Here is a 20,980-nt window from a genome sequence, read left to right as displayed (position 1 = left end):
TAGTGGCGTGTTCTCCTTACACAGGGAGGTGTAAACTATACGGGATGAGCTATAGACTTGGGTTTAAATTGGGCAGTGTGACCAGCCCTAAGACAAGCGACCGTTCAAGAGAACGTATTGGCAAAAATCCCTTATAAATTAGTGTTCAGTGAACCAGTTATTATAATTTATTTTCAATCGTCGCAATAAAATAATCTCTGCCGAGACCCGTCACTTTTCAGAGTATTCTCACAAAACCCAGAACGACTTTAAAAATGGCTTTCTCAACGTTAACCTGAGCAACGCTCTGTGGGTACGTAATATGGCAATACACATGAGCCAGGATCCCTAGCAGAAAGGCAAGTCTATATATATCTATGGATATAGGTACTCTGTTACTGATGGACATTGACATGGACTTGTGTTAGCCAGATGTTGCAGGAACCTTCGTATGTTGGAACGGTTTTCTATACCATGCAAGTTACAGAAGAACACCGCTCAAGGTATTGTCAGCAATGGTTAGGGGGGTTAGTGGTTCTTTTAGAATCTACGTTCCTTTGCCATTTCCAGATACAATAGGACCTTTCTATCTTCTACAAAGAGCAGTCTTCTCCTTTAGACAGATGCTGAGATAGATTAAAAGAAGCTAGAGAGAGAAAAAAGGAGAGAAAAAAGGTGTAATTATCAAGAAAGAGGGATAAGAAGAGAAATACGCTGCAGTCAATGCAAAGCAAATATCATTAGTGTTAAAGGGGTGGGGATTTGTAAAAATGCCAAGGTGCAATCCACACAGCGCTATAGTGATGATGTCCTGTCCACTCCCTATAGGACTACTGCGGTCAGTCATTGGCTAGCATCACGTCTGGGGCCAGCGATGGCCTGCAGTGGTCACGGTCATGTATGGAAAACAAGGAGCAGCAATGGCCACTGGAGCAGCAGTTATAAAGTTTATTTCTCATTTTTGCAAAATTTTGCAAACACCGACTATTAGAATGGCAGCACAAGGATTGCAGATTTATAACTTTCACATCAAATGATATGCCAATTTTTTTTTTCATTTAAAGAATACAAATAGGAAAAAAAACAATGTTCTTAGACCTCATGTGCAGGACCATTATGGAGCCTTTGCAGTCAGAGCTCCTTCATGTTGCAGACTTGTGCAGTGCCGAGGATGCTTAGATCCCGGGACCTTATTAGCAAGCGCCTCTTTAAACTCAGACAGCCCCTGTATTGGTAAGCTTCAGGTACAAAATGCTAAGATATGCAAAGTTCAAACTAGTATTTGGGTCCCGTCCTTTGGCTCTGCATGAGGACCCGGACAAAGGATGGTACAGTGGCAAGCAAGGCATGGCATTCAGTATTCTGTACTAGGTGAAGATCCCTTACGTTATTTTAGGTCTAGCTCGACTGTTCAGCTACTGCAGCTGTAACGGACGGAAGGATTCCAGCAATGTCTCATATTCTGCCCCATATAGAAATAAATGGCGTGTGCGGCCTGCAAGGTAACAAAGCGACCAAACAGCAGAGCGCGCTTCATTTATCATTGGAAACGGATTATGAACTTTACAAACTCAAGTGAATATCCTAAGACTTAATTAAGTGGATCACAGAATGTAGTCTGTAAGGCTGAGGCCCCACGTTGCGGAAACGCAGATTTTTTTGTTGCAGATTTTGTTGCGGTTTTTTGAGCCAAAGCCAATAATGACTACAAAAGAAAAGGGAAATCTATAGGAAATTCTTATACTTCTACCTTCTGCTCGATCCACTCCTGGCTTTGGCTCAAAAAAAACGCTGCGGTTGATTCAGCTGGATTTGCCAATAAAGGTCTGCAGATAAATATCTTATGTGTATGGGCAGCTTCATAGAGGTTGGAAAGCTGGAACTTCATTTTTTACGTTACTTGCAGCACACGCGATTAAAATGACGGCATGAATAACATTTGGGTGTATTTATGAGGTTCTAGGACCGGTAACACCAGCGAAACCTGAACGTCATCAATTTACTGATCCCATTACACAAAGGGAATGTGCTGTAAGGAAATGAACCATCCTATAACCTCCTTATTATATTAATCCCATGGTGCTGTACATTATTATATTAATCCCATGGTGCTCTGTACATTATTATATTAATCCCATGGTGCTCTGTACATTATTATATTAATCCCATGGTGCTCTGTACATTATTATATTAATCCCATGGTGCTGTACATTATTATATTAATCCCATGGTGCTGTACATTATTATATTACTCCCATGGTGCTCTGTACATTATTATATTAATCCCATGGTGCTGTACATTATTATATTAATCCCATGGTGCTCTGTACATTATTATATTAATCCCATGGTGCTCTGTACATTATTATATTAATCCCATGGTCCTGGACATTATTATATTAATCCCATGGTGCTCTGTACATTATTATATTAATCCCATGGTGCTCTGTACATTATTATATTAATCCCATGGTGCTCTGTACATTATTATATTAATCCCATGGTGCTCTGTACATTATTATATTAATCCCATGGTGCTGTACATTATTATATTAATCCCATGGTGCTGTATATTATTATATTAATCCCATGGTGCTCTGTACATTATTATATTACTCCCATGGTGCTCTGTACATTATTATATTACTCCCATGGTGCTCTGTACATTATTATATTAATTCTATGGTGCTGTATATTATTATATTAATCCCATGGTGCTCTGTACATTATTATATTAATCCCATGGTCCTGGACATTATTATATTAATCCCATGGTGCTCTGTACATTATTATATTAATCCCATGGTGCTCTGTACATTATTATATTAATCCCATGGTGCTCTGTACATTATTATATTAATCCCATGGTGCTCTGTACATTATTATATTAATCCCATGGTGCTGTACATTATTATATTAATCCCATGGTGCTGTATATTATTATATTAATCCCATGGTGCTCTGTACATTATTATATTACTCCCATGGTGCTCTGTACATTATTATATTACTCCCATGGTGCTCTGTACATTATTATATTAATTCTATGGTGCTGTATATTATTATATTAATCCCATGGTGCTCTGTACATTATTATACTAATTCCATGGTGCTCTGTATATTATTATATTAATTCTATGGTGCTGTACATTATTATATTAATCCCATGGTGCTCTGTACATTATTATATTAATTCTATGGTGCTGTATATTATTATATTAATCCCATGGTGCGCTGTACATTATTATATTAATCCCATGGTGCTCTGTACATTATTATATTAATTCTATGGTGCTGTACATTATTATATTAATCCCATGGTGCTCTGTACATTATTATACTAATTCCATGGTGCTCTGTATATTATTATATTAATCCCATGGTGCTCTGTACATTATTATATTAATCCCATGGTGCTTTACATTTGGGGGTTACATACAATACACAGAATATACAGGTAGATATAATACTAACAATGACGGACTGGCCCAGTGGGGTAGAGGGCCCTGCCTGCGAGGGCTTACAATCTATGGGGGAAGGGGGGTAGAGACAGAAGGAGAGGGGGAGACTGTACAGATGGCGGTGCGGTGATAGTGTTATTGGGGGGGTGTAGGCCTTCCTGAATAGGGGAGTCTTCAGGGCCTTCTTGAATCCTGTGATTGTGGGGGTCAGTCTTATGTGTCGTGGTAAGGAGTTCCAGAGTATGGGGGATGCACGAGAGAAATCTTGGAGACGGTTGTGTGAGGAGCGGATGAGAGCAGAGCGGAGCAGGAGGTCATTGGAGGATCTGAGGTTACATGTGGGCAGGTAGTGGGAGATGAGGTCAGAGATATATGGAGGGGACAGGTGAGGTCAGAGATATACGGAGGGGACAGGTGTGGATGAGGTCAGAGATATATGGAGGGGACAGGTGAGGTCAGAGATATATGGAGGGGACAGGTGTGGATGAGGTCAGAGATATATGGAGGGGACAGGTGAGGTCAGAGATATACGGAGGGGACAGGTGAGGATGAGGTCAGAGATATATGGAGGGGACAGGTGAGGTCAGAGATATACGGAGGGGACAGGTGTGGATGAGGTCAGAGATATATGGAGGGGACAGGTGAGGTCAGAGATATACGGAGGGGACAGGTGAGGATGAGGTCAGAGATATATGGAGGGGACAGGTGAGGTCAGAGATATATGGAGGGGACAGGTGAGGTCAGAGATATATGGAGGGGACAGGTGAGGATGAGGTCAGAGATATATGGAGGGGACAGGGTGTGGATGGCTTTGTATGTTAGTGTTAGTAGCTTGACCTCTATTCGCTGGGCTATAGGTAGCCAGTGGAGGGACTGGCAGAGGGGAGCAGCCGATGAAGATCGGGGGGTGAGGTGGATTAAGCGAGCAGCGCAGTTTAGGGTGGACTGGAGGGGGGCGAGGGTGTTTGCTGGGAGTCCATGGAGAAGGGTGTTGCAGTAGTCTAGGTGGGAGATTATGAGGGCCTGGACGAGCATCTTGGTAGTTTCCTGGGTGAGGAAGGAGCGAATTCGGTGGATGTTCTTGAGCTGGAGGCGGCAGGAGGTGTTGAGGGTTTGAATGTGCAACTTGAAGGATAGTTCAGAGTCCAGGGTTACCCCAAGGCATCGGGCCTGTGGGACAGGGGTAATTGTGGTTCCATTAACTTTGATAGATGGGTCAGGTGGAGGGGCCATACAGGGTGGGGTGAAGATGATAAACTCTGTTTTCTCCATATTGAGTTTGAGAAAGCGGGAGGAGAGGAAGGAGGCTACGGCCGCTAAACAATCTGGAACTCTGGCCAACAGGGAGGTCATGTCTGGTCCAGAGATGTAGATTTGGGTGTCATCGGCATAGCAGTGGTACTGAAAGCCGTGAGATTCTATGAGTTGGCCCAGGCCAAGGGTGTAGATGGAGAACAGGAGGGGTCCTAGGACGGAGCCTTGGGGGACACCTACAGAGAGAGGGCAAGGTGAGGAGGTGGTGTGCGAGTGGGAGACGCTGAATGTGCGGTCGGTGAGGTATGAGGAGATCCAGGAATGGGCCAGGTCTGAGATACCAAGGGATGAGAGAATTTCTAACAGGAGGGAGTGGTCAACTGTGTCAAAGACAGAGGAGAGGAGGAGGAGGAGGACAGAGTAATGGCGCTTGGCTTTGGCGGTTAGCAGGTCATTAGTGACTTTTGTTAGGGCAGTTTCAGTGGAGTGCCGGGGTCTGAAGCCTGACTGAAGTCTGTCAGAGGAGGTAGGAGGAGAGATAGGAGGAGAGTTCTGAGTGGACGTGTTGCTCAAGCAGTTTTGAGGTGTACGGAAGGAGTGAGATGGGACGATAGTTGGCAGGAGAGGACGGGGCGAGGGACGGTTTCTTAAGTATAGGAGTGACAGTGGCGTGTTTGAAGGCTGAGGGGAAGGATCCATTGGTTAGGGATAGGGTGAAGAGAATAAAGTTCTGGGTGACCCTTTCAGTATATTTTGTAAGACATTACTTATTCATATCAGATCTTTTAAAATGGTTTTCACTTTGGCCTCTAAGGGTACATTCACACTGAGTATACGCTGAGCTGATTCTGAACGTAAAACACGTTCAGAATCAGCGCATACAAAGCAGATCCCATTCATTTCAATGGGAGACAGCTCTACGCGCGCTCCCATTGAAGTGAATGGGAAGTGTTTAGAAGCACTCGCGTGTACGGCTCGGAATGAGCCGAGCGCTTACGCCGTGTGAAGGGGCCTGAAACCAATAGGGAAAAAAGCAGCCCATTAATTTCAATGGGGAGCGCACGTATGCTGGCTTCCATTGAAATGCATGGGATCTGCTTTGTATGCGCTGATTCTGAACGTGTTTTACATTCAGAATCAGCTCAGCATATACTTAGTGTGAATGCACCCTAAGTCTATAAATAAGCCGATCTGTTCTGTACAATCATGTTACACCGCACATAGGTAACAGTATATAGATAAACATAAGACCCCGCCATACACGATAGATACTGGGCACAGCCACTAGCAGATATGCAACATGAACGCCTTAATTATAAAAATCGCCGTTTCTTCCTTACAGATTACATTTGCCCTGTTCATTTGTTCTAGTCATTCACGTTACATAGGTCCTCCGCACGCCTCCCATGCTGTTCATTCACAACCACCAATTAGCGCTCTGTCGTGTGCAAGCGGCTTAACACCTCATGCGTACAACCGCGTGCTATCCTGGTCTTTTTCTGACCCATTCATTTCAATGGGCCCTTGCACACGACTGTGTTCTCTTTGTGTGGACTGAGTCTGTGCCACAAAACTCAGCCTGTCCTATTCTGCTCCATGTTTGCAGCACAGACTAGTCCATAGAAGCCTATGGGACACTTAAAACAACAGGTGCGATCTGTATGTAATATGTTCGGGGAGTCCACATGGGGACCTTGAACAGACTACTGAACACATTTGCAAACAGTGTGCAGTGAAAGCACACGGAACTCCATAGACTATAATGGGGTCCATGTGCTTGCTGCGAGATCTCTGCACGAGTCATGAGGGCAGGAAAGTAGATTGTGAAGTACATTCCTGTCTGCATGTTCCCTGTGGAGATCTCACGGCAAGCACACGGACCCCATTATAGTCTATGGGTTCCGTGTGCTTTCACTGCACACAAATGTGTTCAGTAGTCTGTTCGGGGGTCCCCATGTGGACTCAGATTACCAATGCAGATGTGAACCAGGCCTTATCCAATTTCTAACATTGACGGTCTGTCCTTAGATACTCAGAGTGGCTCTTACAGCCTCATTAAAATTTAAGGGGTAGCGTTGTGTTAGAAACCCGGATAACCCCTTTAAGCACAGCCAGGCCGTGCATTGGAGGGGAAATATATGATAGTTCCAGATGTCTTGTGTAAAATATAATCTGTCCGCCCTGCCATGACCTCTTTTCCAAGGCGCAGAAGCAAAAAGTCAATTTTCTGTGCAAACCAATGAACCAGGAAACTGATGTACAAGGCGCAATAAATCTGCCCCAACATGTGTCTGCATCGTGTAACCTCCGCCCAGATTGTATTTCACTATACGTAGTTACTCTTGAAGTTACTCATTTCAATAAATGCAATAAACAGTAATATTATTTCGTACATAATAATGGGACTAACCCAACCTCGCTGATCTGAAGAGATTTTTTTATTTTTCAGAAGGCTCAGACACGAGCGGTGACATAACATGACATACAAAAGATACAAAGACACTTATAAAGAGACTTTACGACAGTGACAAGTAACGAAGACCAGAGAAACGTCTGGTGACTAAACATAACGCGAGGTCACACCTTACAAAGACGTGTTCACTGGACGGATACTGGATAACAAGGCAAGTGATAGAAAGATCATTGAGTTATTAGAAAGGACAGTACATTGCTATGTCAGTACATTGCTATGTCTGTATGAGTGTTCTGCAGCCAAGACCCAGATTTGGTTTTTTTGCCTTAAAGATTTAGGCTATGGCCGCTCCTAGTGGGTTGACGTATCCCACAGCGGACCTGCCCGTGGTAAAAAAACAAGGCTGCATTGCAATGGTTGAATCTGCAACGCAAGACAATGGGATTTGTTCCATCACTACACTAGTATTGTATATCACAGCAGGTTATCTAGATCTAGGATTCCACTGGTGTCTAACCTGCTGCAACTATGGTCACACATAAGACAACTCCTTTCTGTATGCCCCATTAGGGATCAGGTATATCAGGGGTAGGGAACCTTCGGCTCTCCAGCTGTTGCAAAACTACAACTCCCAGCATGCATACTGGCTCTGCTGTTCTTGGAACTCCCATGGAAGTGACTGGAGCATGCTGGGAGTTGTAGTTTCACAGCAGCTGGAGAGCCGAGGTTCCCTACCCCTGAGGTATATGGTTGGCTGCAGCTTCCCTTTGGTCCCCAGAGTTCCTGATGCCGACCCTGTGTTGTCCGGAGTAGCGGGACTGGGATTTACCAGCCCATTCAATGTTAAATAAACGCAGCTGCCTTCATTTGCTTTTTAAAGGACATTTACACATAAAATCTATACACACACCAACATAAAAGAGAGAAACATTTACAACTGTAACATAAATATCTTAATTTATATAAAAAGAAAAAAGTGCCAAAATACACAGTGCATATAAAGAGAAGTTGTCCGGGGACAGAAAAGGGGGATTTTTATTTTTTAAAGAAGCAGTATTCACCACACACAACACCCACTACTCCGGTTGTGACACCTACAGAGTCCCTGCTGGTCTCTACTTTCTGGTCCTGTCTTAACAATCAGGAAATCTCAACCATATTAGTTACCGGCTTCAGCATGTGATGGGCCAAGCGGGATGAACTGTATGCAGAGATGGGACCAGGGATTAGACTACATTCACATGACTGAGGGGCAAAATGGCCATGAAAAACACCCATCTTGTACCCGAGGAGCACTCGTTTCTACAGATCCCGATACATTTGAGAATATAGAAGGTCAAAAATAGAGCACGACCTGCACTGTCTACCAGTAAGTATTTGGACACATCTGCGGTCATGATGGACGTCGCTCCTTCCGCCGTTAGATAGGAAACAGCATTGGCATTAGTCACATGTAAGATGCCACAAAGTGCAGAGGCATCCAATTTTGAGAATTGTGTGGTACCACAGAAATGGTCAATCCTTAAGGGACACGGCAAGCGAACTGAATTACCCAAAATCAGTGACCTATGTGATTATGAAGTGGAAGGTGAACGGTGATTGTTGGAATGTGCCCCGAATCAGCCGACCCCCGAAACTGGGAGATAGAGAGCGACGAGTGCTGGCCAGAGAAACCGCACCCAACCGATGGCTGACATACACCAGGAGCGTCACCGGGCATCCGGGAGTATTGTGTCGCTCAATCCCATCCGTAAGGAGCGTCTGCTGGGGGCTACTGACTATGGAATATTCTACCGCAGGTGTCCAAATACTTATTGATAGACTGTCTATATTGTGATTGTTCATTCACTTGGACTGAATATAATGGTGCCATGTAACGTCTATGTGACTATAGTGTAAGAGTCTGAACAGGAGCAGAGGCGTCTCAGTGAGGAGAATACAGATTTTCTAATTGGTCCAACCCGGGACAAAACCTCTTAAGGAATCCTCCTATTTTTTATTTACAAATTCTAACTGGAATCCAACTAAAGAGCTGGACTCCTCCTTTAATAGTGTTATGACTTGAGCATGTCCATAGTTTACAGCAAACCATCGGTCTAAAAAATAAAAAAGCAAACGAAATAACACAACTTTTCCGAAACAGAAAACTGGAGAACCAATTACAAGTCCAATTACTCAAACAATTATCTGCACGAGAAGTGACAACTAATGACGTCTATGGCATACTACTCTGAATGGGATTCATAAGACAGAGACATAGGAAGGTATCTTCTGTCAGAGTAGGGATATTACTCAGTGCACAGCCAGGGGTTACTGGAAAGAAGAAAAAAAACGTAAAAGGAATAAAATTGTATAAAACACAATCTAGGAGCAAAATCTAAACGACAGACACAAAGCACCTAGAAATGTTCATTGTAATCGATCAGACGCGGTATAAGATTGGACGGGTTACAGTAAAGCAAAGGTAAAAAATAAATAAATAAATAAAATATAATGATAAATTATCCAGGCATAGGTCATTTCAGAAAACAGAAAAAAAAAATGCACCAACTATAAAACCAGTACTTACCTCTCCAATGTTTTGCTGGTCCCTCATCGATGACGTGCCATACAAACGGCTGCCGTGGCCAATCAGTGGCCGCAGAAGTCACAGGACATATTTATTGCCATCACAGAGACATTGCCAACCACTGAGACCACGAACAGGACAATACCATCAGCGGGTAACACAAAGACGACAACTGGAGTCTTGTATTTCTTTCCCTTCAGTTTCTGATCAGCAGAATGTCACGATTAGAGATGAGCGAATAGTCTTCTATAGTTTCGAATACGTCGCTCCATAGGAATGAATGGAAGCGGCCGGCGCTTAACTCCTTTCATTCCTATGGGAGCGAGGTCTTCGATACTATGTTTCCAATACTATTCAAATCAACTAGTCACAATGTGTTGTGTTGTCGATCATGTAATAGGTTATTACTCCATGTAAATCCCAGACAAACCAGATGTTTGGTCTATCAACACGATCATCGAAACTTCCATAGTCCAATGTCTGTCCTTACTTCAGTTGTAGCCGATAAATTGGTAGAGAATAACATTGGAAGGGAATAATGGGGCTGGATACAAATGTCCTAACCCTACAACCATAGAAGAAGATCTGCTGGAGGATTGGACAAGTTTCATTGTTCTACATAGTGACATAGTAGATGAGGTTGGATGGAGACATCAGTTCATCAAGTCCAACCTCTAACCCTACAGTCCCCTAATGATGGGTGTAAGGCTTTAGAAGGGATAGTTACCGTACATTACTTACCCATAACCATTACTATCACATCGGTGCGGGTGCAGCACCCTGTATTACAGTAACCCGGACGTCTGATTTTGGCTCTGTCCACTGTATAGCGCCAGGGGCTGCTGAGAACAGCTGATAGGTGGGGGTGCCAAGTGTCGCCCCCACACTGACCCAATATTCATGACCTATCCTAAGGATAAGCTGTCAATATGAAAAAGCCTGGCAAATGGAGAGGAGTAAGATAAGACTTCTGATGGAGACTACGTATTTGGCCTGACGAGGAGTTACATATACTTTATAAAACTGTTCATAGATTTTCATATTTACACAGTACGATATAAAAATGGTGGACAAGCAGCGAATGCCTTGATAATAATGGACGCACCAGTACATGAGATTCGCTAGGAAATTATTTTTTATGTAGATTGTGAGCCCCATAGAGGGATATAGGATACAGGGATCAGAATGTACATTTTTTCCCTATCAGTCTGTCTTTGTAGTATGGGAGGAGAACATACAAACTCCTTGCAGATGTTGTTCCTGGCAGGATTCGAACCCAGGACTCCAGCGCTGCAAGACTGCAGTGCTAACCGCTGAGCCACCATGTTGACTGGTTTCTGAGTGACACAGTGAAGCAGGAGACATACAATAATCAGGTTTATTTATTGGAAAACATGGAACTTGCACATAATGGAAACGCACACAAAAATATTCTGGACACTTTCTAGACGACGACTACTATTCTAATCACCGATCAAGATAGAAATTCTAGAAAACAATTGCAAATCTCTCTGAGATCAGTCTAGAATAATGGAACAATTCTGGACTCTCTATACATCTATGGTAGACGCCTAACAACACGGAGAGGAGCAGTCCTCCAGGTCTGGGTGTCAGTGGAGCAGAATGAAGGTGAGTTTATTAGCAGGACATGCAGAAAAGCAAAATAATGAGTGGAAATAATATATGCATCATTGCCAGTCCTTGTACGACTCATGAAGTCTTCTACAAGCTGCCAAGAATTCAGGCTTTCATGCAAAGAAAGATGGTGATGGGAGCAGATGATATGGTAAAGGGGGGGGGGGGGGGATCAATGCAAGGTGCCAAGGGGGGGGGGGGGAGGGTGCATTACAGGAAACCAGAACTGTGAACAAAACAGAAATAACAAAAATGGATTAATGATGTCAGGAGCAAAACAAATGCAAATGCACAGAAAGCATGCAGGTTACAAGGAGGTTTCATTGGATATTGTTACAAAAAATAAAATTTATTCTAGATGAGAATTCCAGTATCACATGTTCTACACAAATCTACCAGAACCAACACACTTTCCTAGCAATAAGCAACAATCCTAAACTATCAGGCTGTGAGCTGCGGGCCCGGCGTGAATAATAAACATTTTCCAATTTCCCGTAATATTCCGTTTTACTGCACTTAGAGCTTATTTTCTTTTTGAAGTTTCCTTCCTCCCTTTTGCTTGGGACAATACGGTATTGTGCCCGAGACATTTCCAACACAGGCAGTAAGAGGAAGCTTTACATAGACATTCGGCTCCCTGTAGCATGTTCTGCAGGAAAAAACACGTATAGGCGTCTGGTGGAAAGGGAAAAGCGACATCAATAGAGATGAGCGAGTACTGTTGGGATCAGCCGATCCGAACAGCACGCTCGCATAGAAATGAATGGACATAGCCGGCACGCAGGGGGTTAAGCGGCCGGCCACCGGCAAAGCGGAAGTACCAGGTGCATCCATTCATTTCTATGGAGCGTGCTGTTCGGATCGGCTGATCCAAACAGTATTTGCTCATCTCTAGACATCAACGAGGAGAATCCCAGCGATCGTCTGCTGTGCAAGGGAGTGAGAAGGCTGCTGGACTAAAGGGGACCGGCAATCTAAGGCCTCCTTCACATCTGTGTTGGGAATCCGTCCAGGGGAATCTGCATGAGGAGCCCCTTGAACGGAATACCAAACGCAACTGCAAACGGTGTGCCAGTGAAAGCACACGGACCCCATAGACTATAATGGGTCCATGTGCTTGCCGCCAGATCTCCAAGCTTTCCTATGAAGTTTGTACCTCCTGAGAAGGCTCCGATGTATACCACTGTATAGCCATACGTCTCCAAATGTAAATAAATGTATACTGTACAGTTAAGGGAGACCTTTCACCCCCCACTAACTCCAGGGCTAAACAACATTTGCCCGAATTCATGAGTAAAAAGTCACAAATGTCAAAAGTATCGGACTCTTCTGCCAAAAAAACTGGAGCGGGCAAATAAATCGGTCCCGATGGCCACATTTCATAAATGAATAGTACAAGTGAAAATAAGAAACTTTGTAACAAGTCTTATGAAAGAGATATATTAATATATGAAAAAAGGAAGGGGGTTAGAAAAGACACTCAAATAATCGCTACTGTTACACTCTGCTATTCCTTAATTTTTTTTATTTTTTTTTTTAAACACTGCTAGGTTGTAGAGAAGAGGCTGCTGGTGCACAGAATGAATCAATAATCCAATTAACCTGCCGGCAAGAGAATCCTGCTCCATCCCACTCTTCTCCATCCAGCTCTATGTGTGAGGCTGAATACACAGACCAATCTTATAAAGATAAGAAGAAGGAGAGGAGCTTAATAAGTGGCGAATGAAACAGATCTCCTTAATAAGATCTCTTACAAAGTTTCTTATCTCTAAACTCCCCACTTATTTATAGTTTATAACTGGAAGCTTTCATGTTCAGTAGTTTACACAGCACCGATACACAATTCCCTCCTCTCTATTTTATCAGTATTACACTGCAAAAAATTCGCCAAAAAATTGAGGCCAATTGCAAAATCCCTGAAGAATGTAAATAAATAGCAAAAACCAAGAGCAGATAAGAAAGGACAATCAGTATTAATCTAATGGTGGTGTAACATAAGACGTCAGACACCCCGCCATCAGCTTACCAGAGCCATGCGCCATGCAGCCAACGGACGAATTAACTGTAAAAACAGCACGAATGGGAGTGTGAAATGTTAAATGGGCACAAAATATAGTTCTATGAACAAACAAAACAGACAACTGCAGACACCGGACTGTTACAACTGAGGGACAGTCACAAGAGAGAGAGCGACAGTGGAAAGAAGTCGGCTCCGCTCGGGACTCAAAAACATCAGCAACTTCCATCGCCTTCAATGTTTGTGAAATCGATGATGAGCAGATGAAACAATTCTGTATAGTGACATCTACTGCAGATAGAAACGTAGACACAATCTCACATCTAAGATGTTCTGGAATACTTCTGGGTCTTGAATTGTTCCATAGAATTAAATCTCCTATACCCCTAGGTATTAATGATGACCTTTCACCCAATCTTAGGATCTGAGAATAGCTGCCGCTCCAGAGATTCCAGCACAGTTGGACTTTCTTCTCTAGCCCCCGCCGTTCTTGAGAAATCAATTCATTCTGCAGTTAGTGGGTGTTTGATATGTTATTTAGGCTCTGTACTGTGAGGAGGTTGATGATTCGGCGTTCTGGCAAGGTCCACCTGTGATTGGAGTTTTTAAAACACACCCCCTGCCAGCACCCACCCAAACCAACTGCATTTATTGCTCAGGAATGATGGGAACTAGAGGAAAAAATTCCACCTGTGCTGGAATCAGTGGAGCCGAAAACTATTAAAAAATGCTAAAAACTGGAGCTGGAGGAAGTGGTTAAAGGTCCTCTAAGTGTGTATGTCAGTGAAGAGGTTAAAGGTCCTCTAAGTGTGTATGTCAGTGAAGAGGTAAAGGACCTCTTTTAGTGTGTATGTCAGTGAAGAGGTTAAAGGTCCTCTAAGTGTGTATGTCAGTGAAGAGGTTAAAGGTCCTCTAAGTGTGTATGTCAGTGAAGAGGTTAAAGGTCCTATTAGTGTGTATGTCAGTGAAGAGGTTAAAGGTCCTCTTAGTGTGTATGTCAGTGAAGAGGTTAAAGGTCCTCTAAGTGTGTATGTCAGTGAAGAGGTTAAAGGTCCTCTAAGTGTGTATGTCAGTAGGTTAAAGGTCCTCTAAGTGTGTATGTCAGTGAAGTGAGGTAAAAACTGTTCACTAGGATCCAGCTCAGACCTGTAAATCTATTACCCATCTCTCCAAGCCAAAAGACCTTGCGAGGGTCCAGAAATTGATCTTTTAACCCACACTGTGCTGGATAAAAGCTAGAACACCAGAACATATTGCACACCCTGCCCTACAGAGCTGTATCCATCTTTGCTGCATCTCTATAGTGACTGCCCCTCAGTATATTCTGAATATTCACAGTATTGCAGTAGGTTAGTGTGTAACAAAATAAAAACGTACAATAGAATGGAAAAAAACAAACCAGAATGGATAATGTGAGACATGAGAGCCTACTTGGACTACAATACATATATACTGTAAGTATCATTAGTACACAGTGTGTTATATCAGCAGGAGTAATAGCAGCCGTACATATATACAAGTACTTGTCTAACGTTTCGGTTTTCTAGCAGTTGGTAACACATGTCTGGCATAACCGGACGCTATTTTAAGGTTTCATGTACACAACCAAGTGCGCAATCCATTTTTTTTTGGTAAGGGATGGCAGAAAGTATTGCAACGTTCTTGGATATTAAGTATTATTCCAGATATTTAGTGTCATCCCATTTGCCTGAAAGCAGCAGCAGCAGATGTGAAGCCTGGGCACTGCCCATACACAGCCCAGGTGTAGATATTACAAGTCAAGAATGGGATGGCAAGGAGGGGAGATTATGTGCCACAATTCTGCAATGAGCCAGAACCTGGTGCCTGGTAGATTACTCACCTCCTCGGGCCCCTGCACCAGACAAAACTGGTCCTCAGGTAGGATAACAGAGGCTGAATGCAAGGATCATGCCATACAGATGGCCTGAGCGGTCAAGGACAGGTGTGCACTAACAGCAATACAGCATAGATTGTACACACATCCGTATACAGCATATACACATATGCAGACATATACCCACACAGATTCATGTGCGCCATTCTTGCTTACTATTTAGAAAATAGAATTTTTTTGGTGATATTTCCTCTGACAGATTATAAAACACCATTATTGCGCCCAATTACTTACAGCCAATCGATGGTTAATGGCCACAATATTTTCTCGGTGGACATGCGGCCTTTACTACTCATTCCCATAATAACAGTCGGGCCAATAACAATTAGAGACCCCGGTGTTAATGATAAGATTACGGAACCTAATAGAGACGCCAGAGCAGAGCCCAAAAGGAACAAAAATACAAACCTCAGACCGAAACCCCCAAATAAATACAGACCCCACATAGAGCAGTGTAGAGAGTAAGAATGACACCAGCATACAGGTGAGAAGCGATGATAGTGTGCACGGTCTATAGGTAGGACAAGAGCGGACATTGCACACAAGGAACAGCCACATTCCAAGAGTCTTCTTCTCCTGTTCGGAGTCTTGATGTTGCCGTGACTGGAGGACGTTTTGGTCGTGTGATGTGCTCTGCAATGGCCCCCCAGTCACAAGAACAAAAAGACAATGGACCAGAGACTCCGGCATAGGTTAGTGGGGATCGATATACGTTCTGGCTTTGTCCACACATATACAGATGTATATAGGGCTGTACAAGAGTCTAAAAGTTCCGTCATTGATGGTAAGAGCTGGTCTACACCTGCGCCCGGTCTACACTTTCGGGTTTCCTGGACAGGAGACGGAAACCCGGCGGTCAGTTTGCAAACCCATTCACTTAAATGGGATTGCAGAGAGTCCGCCTGTGAGCGTCTTCTGGTCTCTGCGGTGAAACCGTTGTTTTAAACCAGACACAAAGTCGGACATGCAGGACTTTGTGTCTGGTAAAAAAAAGCAGTTTCGCCGCAGAGAGGCAGACGACGGTCACGGGCGGTCAGTTTGCAAACCCATTCAAGTGAATGGCTATGAAAACTGACCGCCGGGTTTTTGTCATCTGTCCAGTTTCTCTTGGCAGAAGATGGAAACCCGAAAGCAGAGACCGGGCGCAGGTGTGAACCCGCATTAAGCCATTGACTTAACCCCCTTTTACTTGCTGCAAAGTAGCCTGTTCAGGGTTATCCTACCCCTGCCTATCCCTTAGTGATGGCAAATACCGGCAACACACCATGACTATCAGATAGGGGTAAGTTTCTAAACCCGTCTATTTCTAGTATAATGTATTGGGGCATAACCCTCTTGTGCCAATGATATACCAAACCCCTTGTTCTGTGCCTCACATGACACGTTTTACAAAACCAGACAGAACGCTGACGGTCAGGGACGCCTCGGCCTGGCAGATGTATTATACCTCACACCAGAGATCTGTGCTAGTTTCGGATGGATGTAGTGTACCAATCTGGTGCACGGGAGGGAACCTGATATATTTATAGGCCAGTAAATCTGGAGCGCCTCACCCCCGGTGCCGACATTATCCAGACTGTCATAGTCTAACAGGGTTCACATATGACTGACAGACTAATGACCTACAAATCTGATGCATCGCAATGTCCAGTCTATGGCGGACACGGGATCGTTCCCCTCTGACATGTAAGGTTATACACACCGCACGCTTACTTACAATCTATGGCAGACACGGGATCGTTCCCCTCTGACATGTAAGGTTATACACACCGCACGCTTACTTACAATCTATGGCAGACACGGGATCGTTCCCCTCTGACATGTAAGGTTATACACACCGCACGCTTACTTACAATCTATGGCAGACACGGGATCGTTCCCCTCTGACATGTAAGGTTATACAACCGCACGCTTACTTACAATCTATGGCAGACACGGGATCGTTCCCCTCTGACATGTAAGGTTATACACACCGCACGCTTACTTACAATCTATGGCAGACACGGGATCGTTCCCCTCTGACATGTAAGGTTATACACACCGCACGCTTACTTACAATCTATGGCAGACACGGGATCGTTCCCCTCTGACATGTAAGGTTATACACACCGCACGCTTACTTACAATCTATGGCAGACACGGGATCGTTCCCCTCTGACATGTAAGGTTATACACATTGCACGCCTACTTACTTTTTTCTTTCCTTTTCTCGCTTTAAGGTCTGTGATCCCCCCGCTTGCTGTGCCTGGGATTGGAGCAGTTCTGTCGCAGTCTTCCGTTTCTTAAATTCATTTACTTCGTCCTCTAAGCTTTTCTTTTTGTCTTCCAGCTTCTTCTTCTCGTCTTGATGTAGTTTTTTCAGACGGTCAAACTTCTCATGAAGCTTCAAGAAAACCGAAGACAAGACGTATAAACATTTATAATCATCTACAAGATCCCTCCGCCTTTACGTGTCCGCTGCTGGACAAAGTGAGTGATAGAAAATACAAGAAGGAAATACAAAGGATTTTGCACCTCTTTTTCAGCCTCCTTTAGCTCGGCCTCTTTTTCTTTAACCCTTTGCACAAACATCTGTCTCATTTCTTCCTCTTTCTTCTGTAGCTCCCCCAGAAATTCGTTCCTTTTTGCTTCGTACGTCTCCTGCAAACTAAATCAGCAGCAAGAATGATTTTTAGGGACGTTCCTATGGGTTGGAATAAAGCGCACAAGACTGATTTCATGCATGTATTTTCCTTCCATCCCTGTTCATCATAGTCTTGCACCCTCACAGTCTTGCACCCTCACAGTCTTGCACCCTCACAGTCTTGCACCCTCACAGTCTTGCACCCTCACAGTCTTGCACCCTTCGTGTGAGGTTTTCTCAGCAGATTTCCACTGACTTCTGAGGTTTTCAGACTCCTTAGAAATTCTCCAATTAATTGAATCTGCTTCAGTGTCCTTTTACATCAACTCTAATCCTAGCACAAGATGAAGTTTTCCAACTAAATGAACAAAACTGGAATTGAGCAATGAATCCTAAGAGCAATGTCGTGTCTCAGTCCCAATGATGCAGGAACAAAGGATTAGAGATACTTAAAGGGATCCTAGCATTAAAACTTAATTTTTTCTCACTACCACGTAGGAATAGCCTTAAGAAAAGCTATTCTTCTCCTACCTTTAGATGTCTTCTCCAGGCCACTGTTCATTATATAATCCGGTTTTCATCGGTATGCAAATGAGTTCTCTCGCAGAACTGGGGGGCGTCCCCCAATGCTGCAAGAGAACTCTCCAGCGACAACTCCATCTTCTTCAGGAATGGGTCTTTTTCCAGCAGCGTCTTCTTACCTACAGGTCTTGGGCCTAGGGCAAAGCCGACTGCGCATGCCTGCCGGCCACAAGAAAATGGCTGCTTACACAGTATTGTAAGTGGCCATTTTCTTGTAGCTGGCAGGCATGCGCAGTCGGCTGACCGAGGTCCAAGACCTAGAAGTTTGAAGCCACCGCCAGAAGAAGATCTGTTCCTGAAGAAGATGGAGGCGTTGCTGAAGAGTTCTCTCGCAGCACTGGGGACGCCCCCAGTGCTGCGAGAGAACTCATATGCCAGAAGAAGACGTGATAAAGACCCGTTCCTGAAGAAGATGGAGGCGGCGCTGGAGAGTTCTCTCGCACAATTGGGGACGCCCCCAGTGCTGTTTGAGCACTGAGGACCGCCCCCATTGCTGCTAGAGAACTCATTTGCATACAGATGAAAACTGGGATTTCTACCGAACAGCGGCGCGGAGAAGACATCTAAAGGTAGGAGAAGAATAGCCTTTCTTAAGGCTATTCCTATGTGTTAGTCAGAAAAGTTTTAATGATAGAATCCCTTTAAATGGAAATTCTCCAAAAAAGAAGTGATGTTAATGCAAGTGTGAACCTAGTCTAGTAGCTTACACCGTGCGGCCCCGACCTGCCTACTACTAAGAAAATAACTGGCAAATCAATTATCACTTGCAAATAAACATCAATCCAAAGATCATCCGCACCATCACAGCAACAAATTTAGATACATTGTTTTTTATACTGTGCTACTTTTTCATTTAGCGCCATCATCACGTTAACCTGCGCCGTTACCTGAAGGGTTTGCTGTCGGGGTCTGTGTCCTTGAATCCCATTTCCTCTAACTTGCACCTTCGGTATAACTCGTAGTGACGCGTGTGCGTTTGTTCCCGTAAATCCTCCATGTTTACCCGTATAAGCATTTCTCTCAACTTGACGAAATCACAATGCGTCTCATTCTCAACTAGAAAAAAAAAAATTATAATCAGAAAACCTTACATTGTGTCTATATTACAAGGATAGTAAAGTATCAAGTTTGGTTTGTGCAGGGCTCCAATGTATAGGAAAGTGCAGTTGGGAAAGGTGGCCTAATATATGGAATGGATGTGGCAGGAGAATGAATGAATGAAGGAATGCATCGGAAGGAAATACCTTGCACGGTCCCCCATGGGTACTGCCGAACCTTCATCATTTTATTCCCTATTTTGGCTTCCTCTGTGCTTCCAACAACTGCAAATGGTAAGTGAGCCTGTCAAAGAAAATACATAGGATAGCGAATTATAACCCAAAGGGTTAAAGAGGTTTTTAGGATCTTTGTCATCTTCTAAAGTTAAACCTATTGCAGGGAATGTAGACACAATGCTCTCGGTATCCACAATATGTGACCCATCCTGCACAACTGCCGGCACTTCACGACCTGTACGCCGCACAGTTTGGGTGCCTTCTTCTGGTCCATTGCAAGAACAGATCAGGTCAGTATAACGATGGACAATAATGGATCCCAAGGCACCCCAATGACCATGAAGGAGTCCGTCGGGTGCCCGTTCGTTGCCAGATGATAACGTTGGGCTTGCAGGACTTTCATCCAGGATTTCTCATTGACTTAATAACAGACATTAAAGGGGTATTCCCATAACTCTTGTTCTGCAGCCTGCAGGGCTCTGTGCTCTCTTCACATCCTGCATTTCTCGGCACATTGGTGGGCGGGGTTTCACTTGCTCTGCTATCTGCTATGTTTGCAGTCAGTAATGAGGGATTGGTAGTAAATGCATTACCATAGTATGAAGCTGATGTAGAGACTGATGTAGCAGAGCTGGATATGAGTCAGCTTGCATTACATACAGAGGTAACGGACTCCTTATCTCAGCCCTTATCAGCCAAATTCAATTAAACCGGCTGATAAGTGGAAAAGCTGAAGATAGACAGCACAGTAATCCCGGAGCTCTCACCTCCCCCCTCCCATATCTGAGGAGCTCCGTTGCTTGTCAGCCCCTCCCTCCCCCCCTGAGAGCAGGCAGCTGCATCACTTGGGAAATGAGCAGATAATTCCAAGGGCCAGTGTCAACAATGAAGTGAATAAATTAAGATAGCGGCCAAACAAAGCAGTTTTGATAAAGCAATGTATATAGGAAACATCTTATATCCACATAAACCAGCAGTATAGATAGGATGCTTGTTATGGGACAACCACTTTAACATTTAGCAGCATTTACGTAACATATGACGACGACTTACATTCATTGTGCCGTTTATTTCTGCCACGGTTTCATCATCTGTTGGAAACTGATAGATCTGGACGCCATTGCTGACCAGCTCACTGGTGATTTTAATCTTGAATTTTGTCAGCTCGCTCTTTGAAATGGCGTCGGACTTTGCAATAATTGGAATAATATTGACCTACAGGAAGGAAAAAATACAATTCTCAGAAAATCAAATAAGA

The 20,980-nt window shown here is 43.9% G+C and overlaps 1 protein-coding gene across 4 annotated transcripts in view; it reads right to left on the bottom strand.

The window, feature by feature from the left end:
* Positions 1 to 214: 214 nt before the first annotated feature.
* Positions 215 to 20,980, bottom strand: part of SEPTIN6 (septin 6) — a 36,275-nt gene continuing 15,509 nt past the window's right edge. Inside the window, exons 5-10 of one of the 4 annotated variants that reach the window (XM_075260020.1) lie at positions 20,776 to 20,937; positions 19,693 to 19,789; positions 19,336 to 19,504; positions 17,758 to 17,890; positions 17,436 to 17,626; positions 215 to 625 (exon numbers count right to left, since the gene is read on the bottom strand). In XM_075260020.1, the coding sequence (XP_075116121.1) occupies positions 616 to 625; positions 17,436 to 17,626; positions 17,758 to 17,890; positions 19,336 to 19,504; positions 19,693 to 19,789; positions 20,776 to 20,937 (762 nt within the window). In that variant the 3' untranslated portion in view covers positions 215 to 615. Of the gene's footprint in view, positions 626 to 9,300; positions 9,421 to 11,210; positions 11,538 to 13,337; positions 13,374 to 17,435; positions 17,627 to 17,757; positions 17,891 to 19,335; positions 19,505 to 19,692; positions 19,790 to 20,775; positions 20,938 to 20,980 lie in introns of those variants that run through there. The other 3 variants (XM_075260017.1, XM_075260019.1, XM_075260021.1) reach the window with 3 other exon arrangements.

Source organism: Leptodactylus fuscus, chromosome 11, assembly GCF_031893055.1.
Source record: "Leptodactylus fuscus isolate aLepFus1 chromosome 11, aLepFus1.hap2, whole genome shotgun sequence".
Taxonomy (NCBI): Eukaryota; Metazoa; Chordata; class Amphibia; order Anura; family Leptodactylidae; genus Leptodactylus; species Leptodactylus fuscus.
The sequence above is the reverse complement of the archived record's forward strand: the minus strand, read 5'-3'. Positions and strand labels throughout refer to the sequence as shown.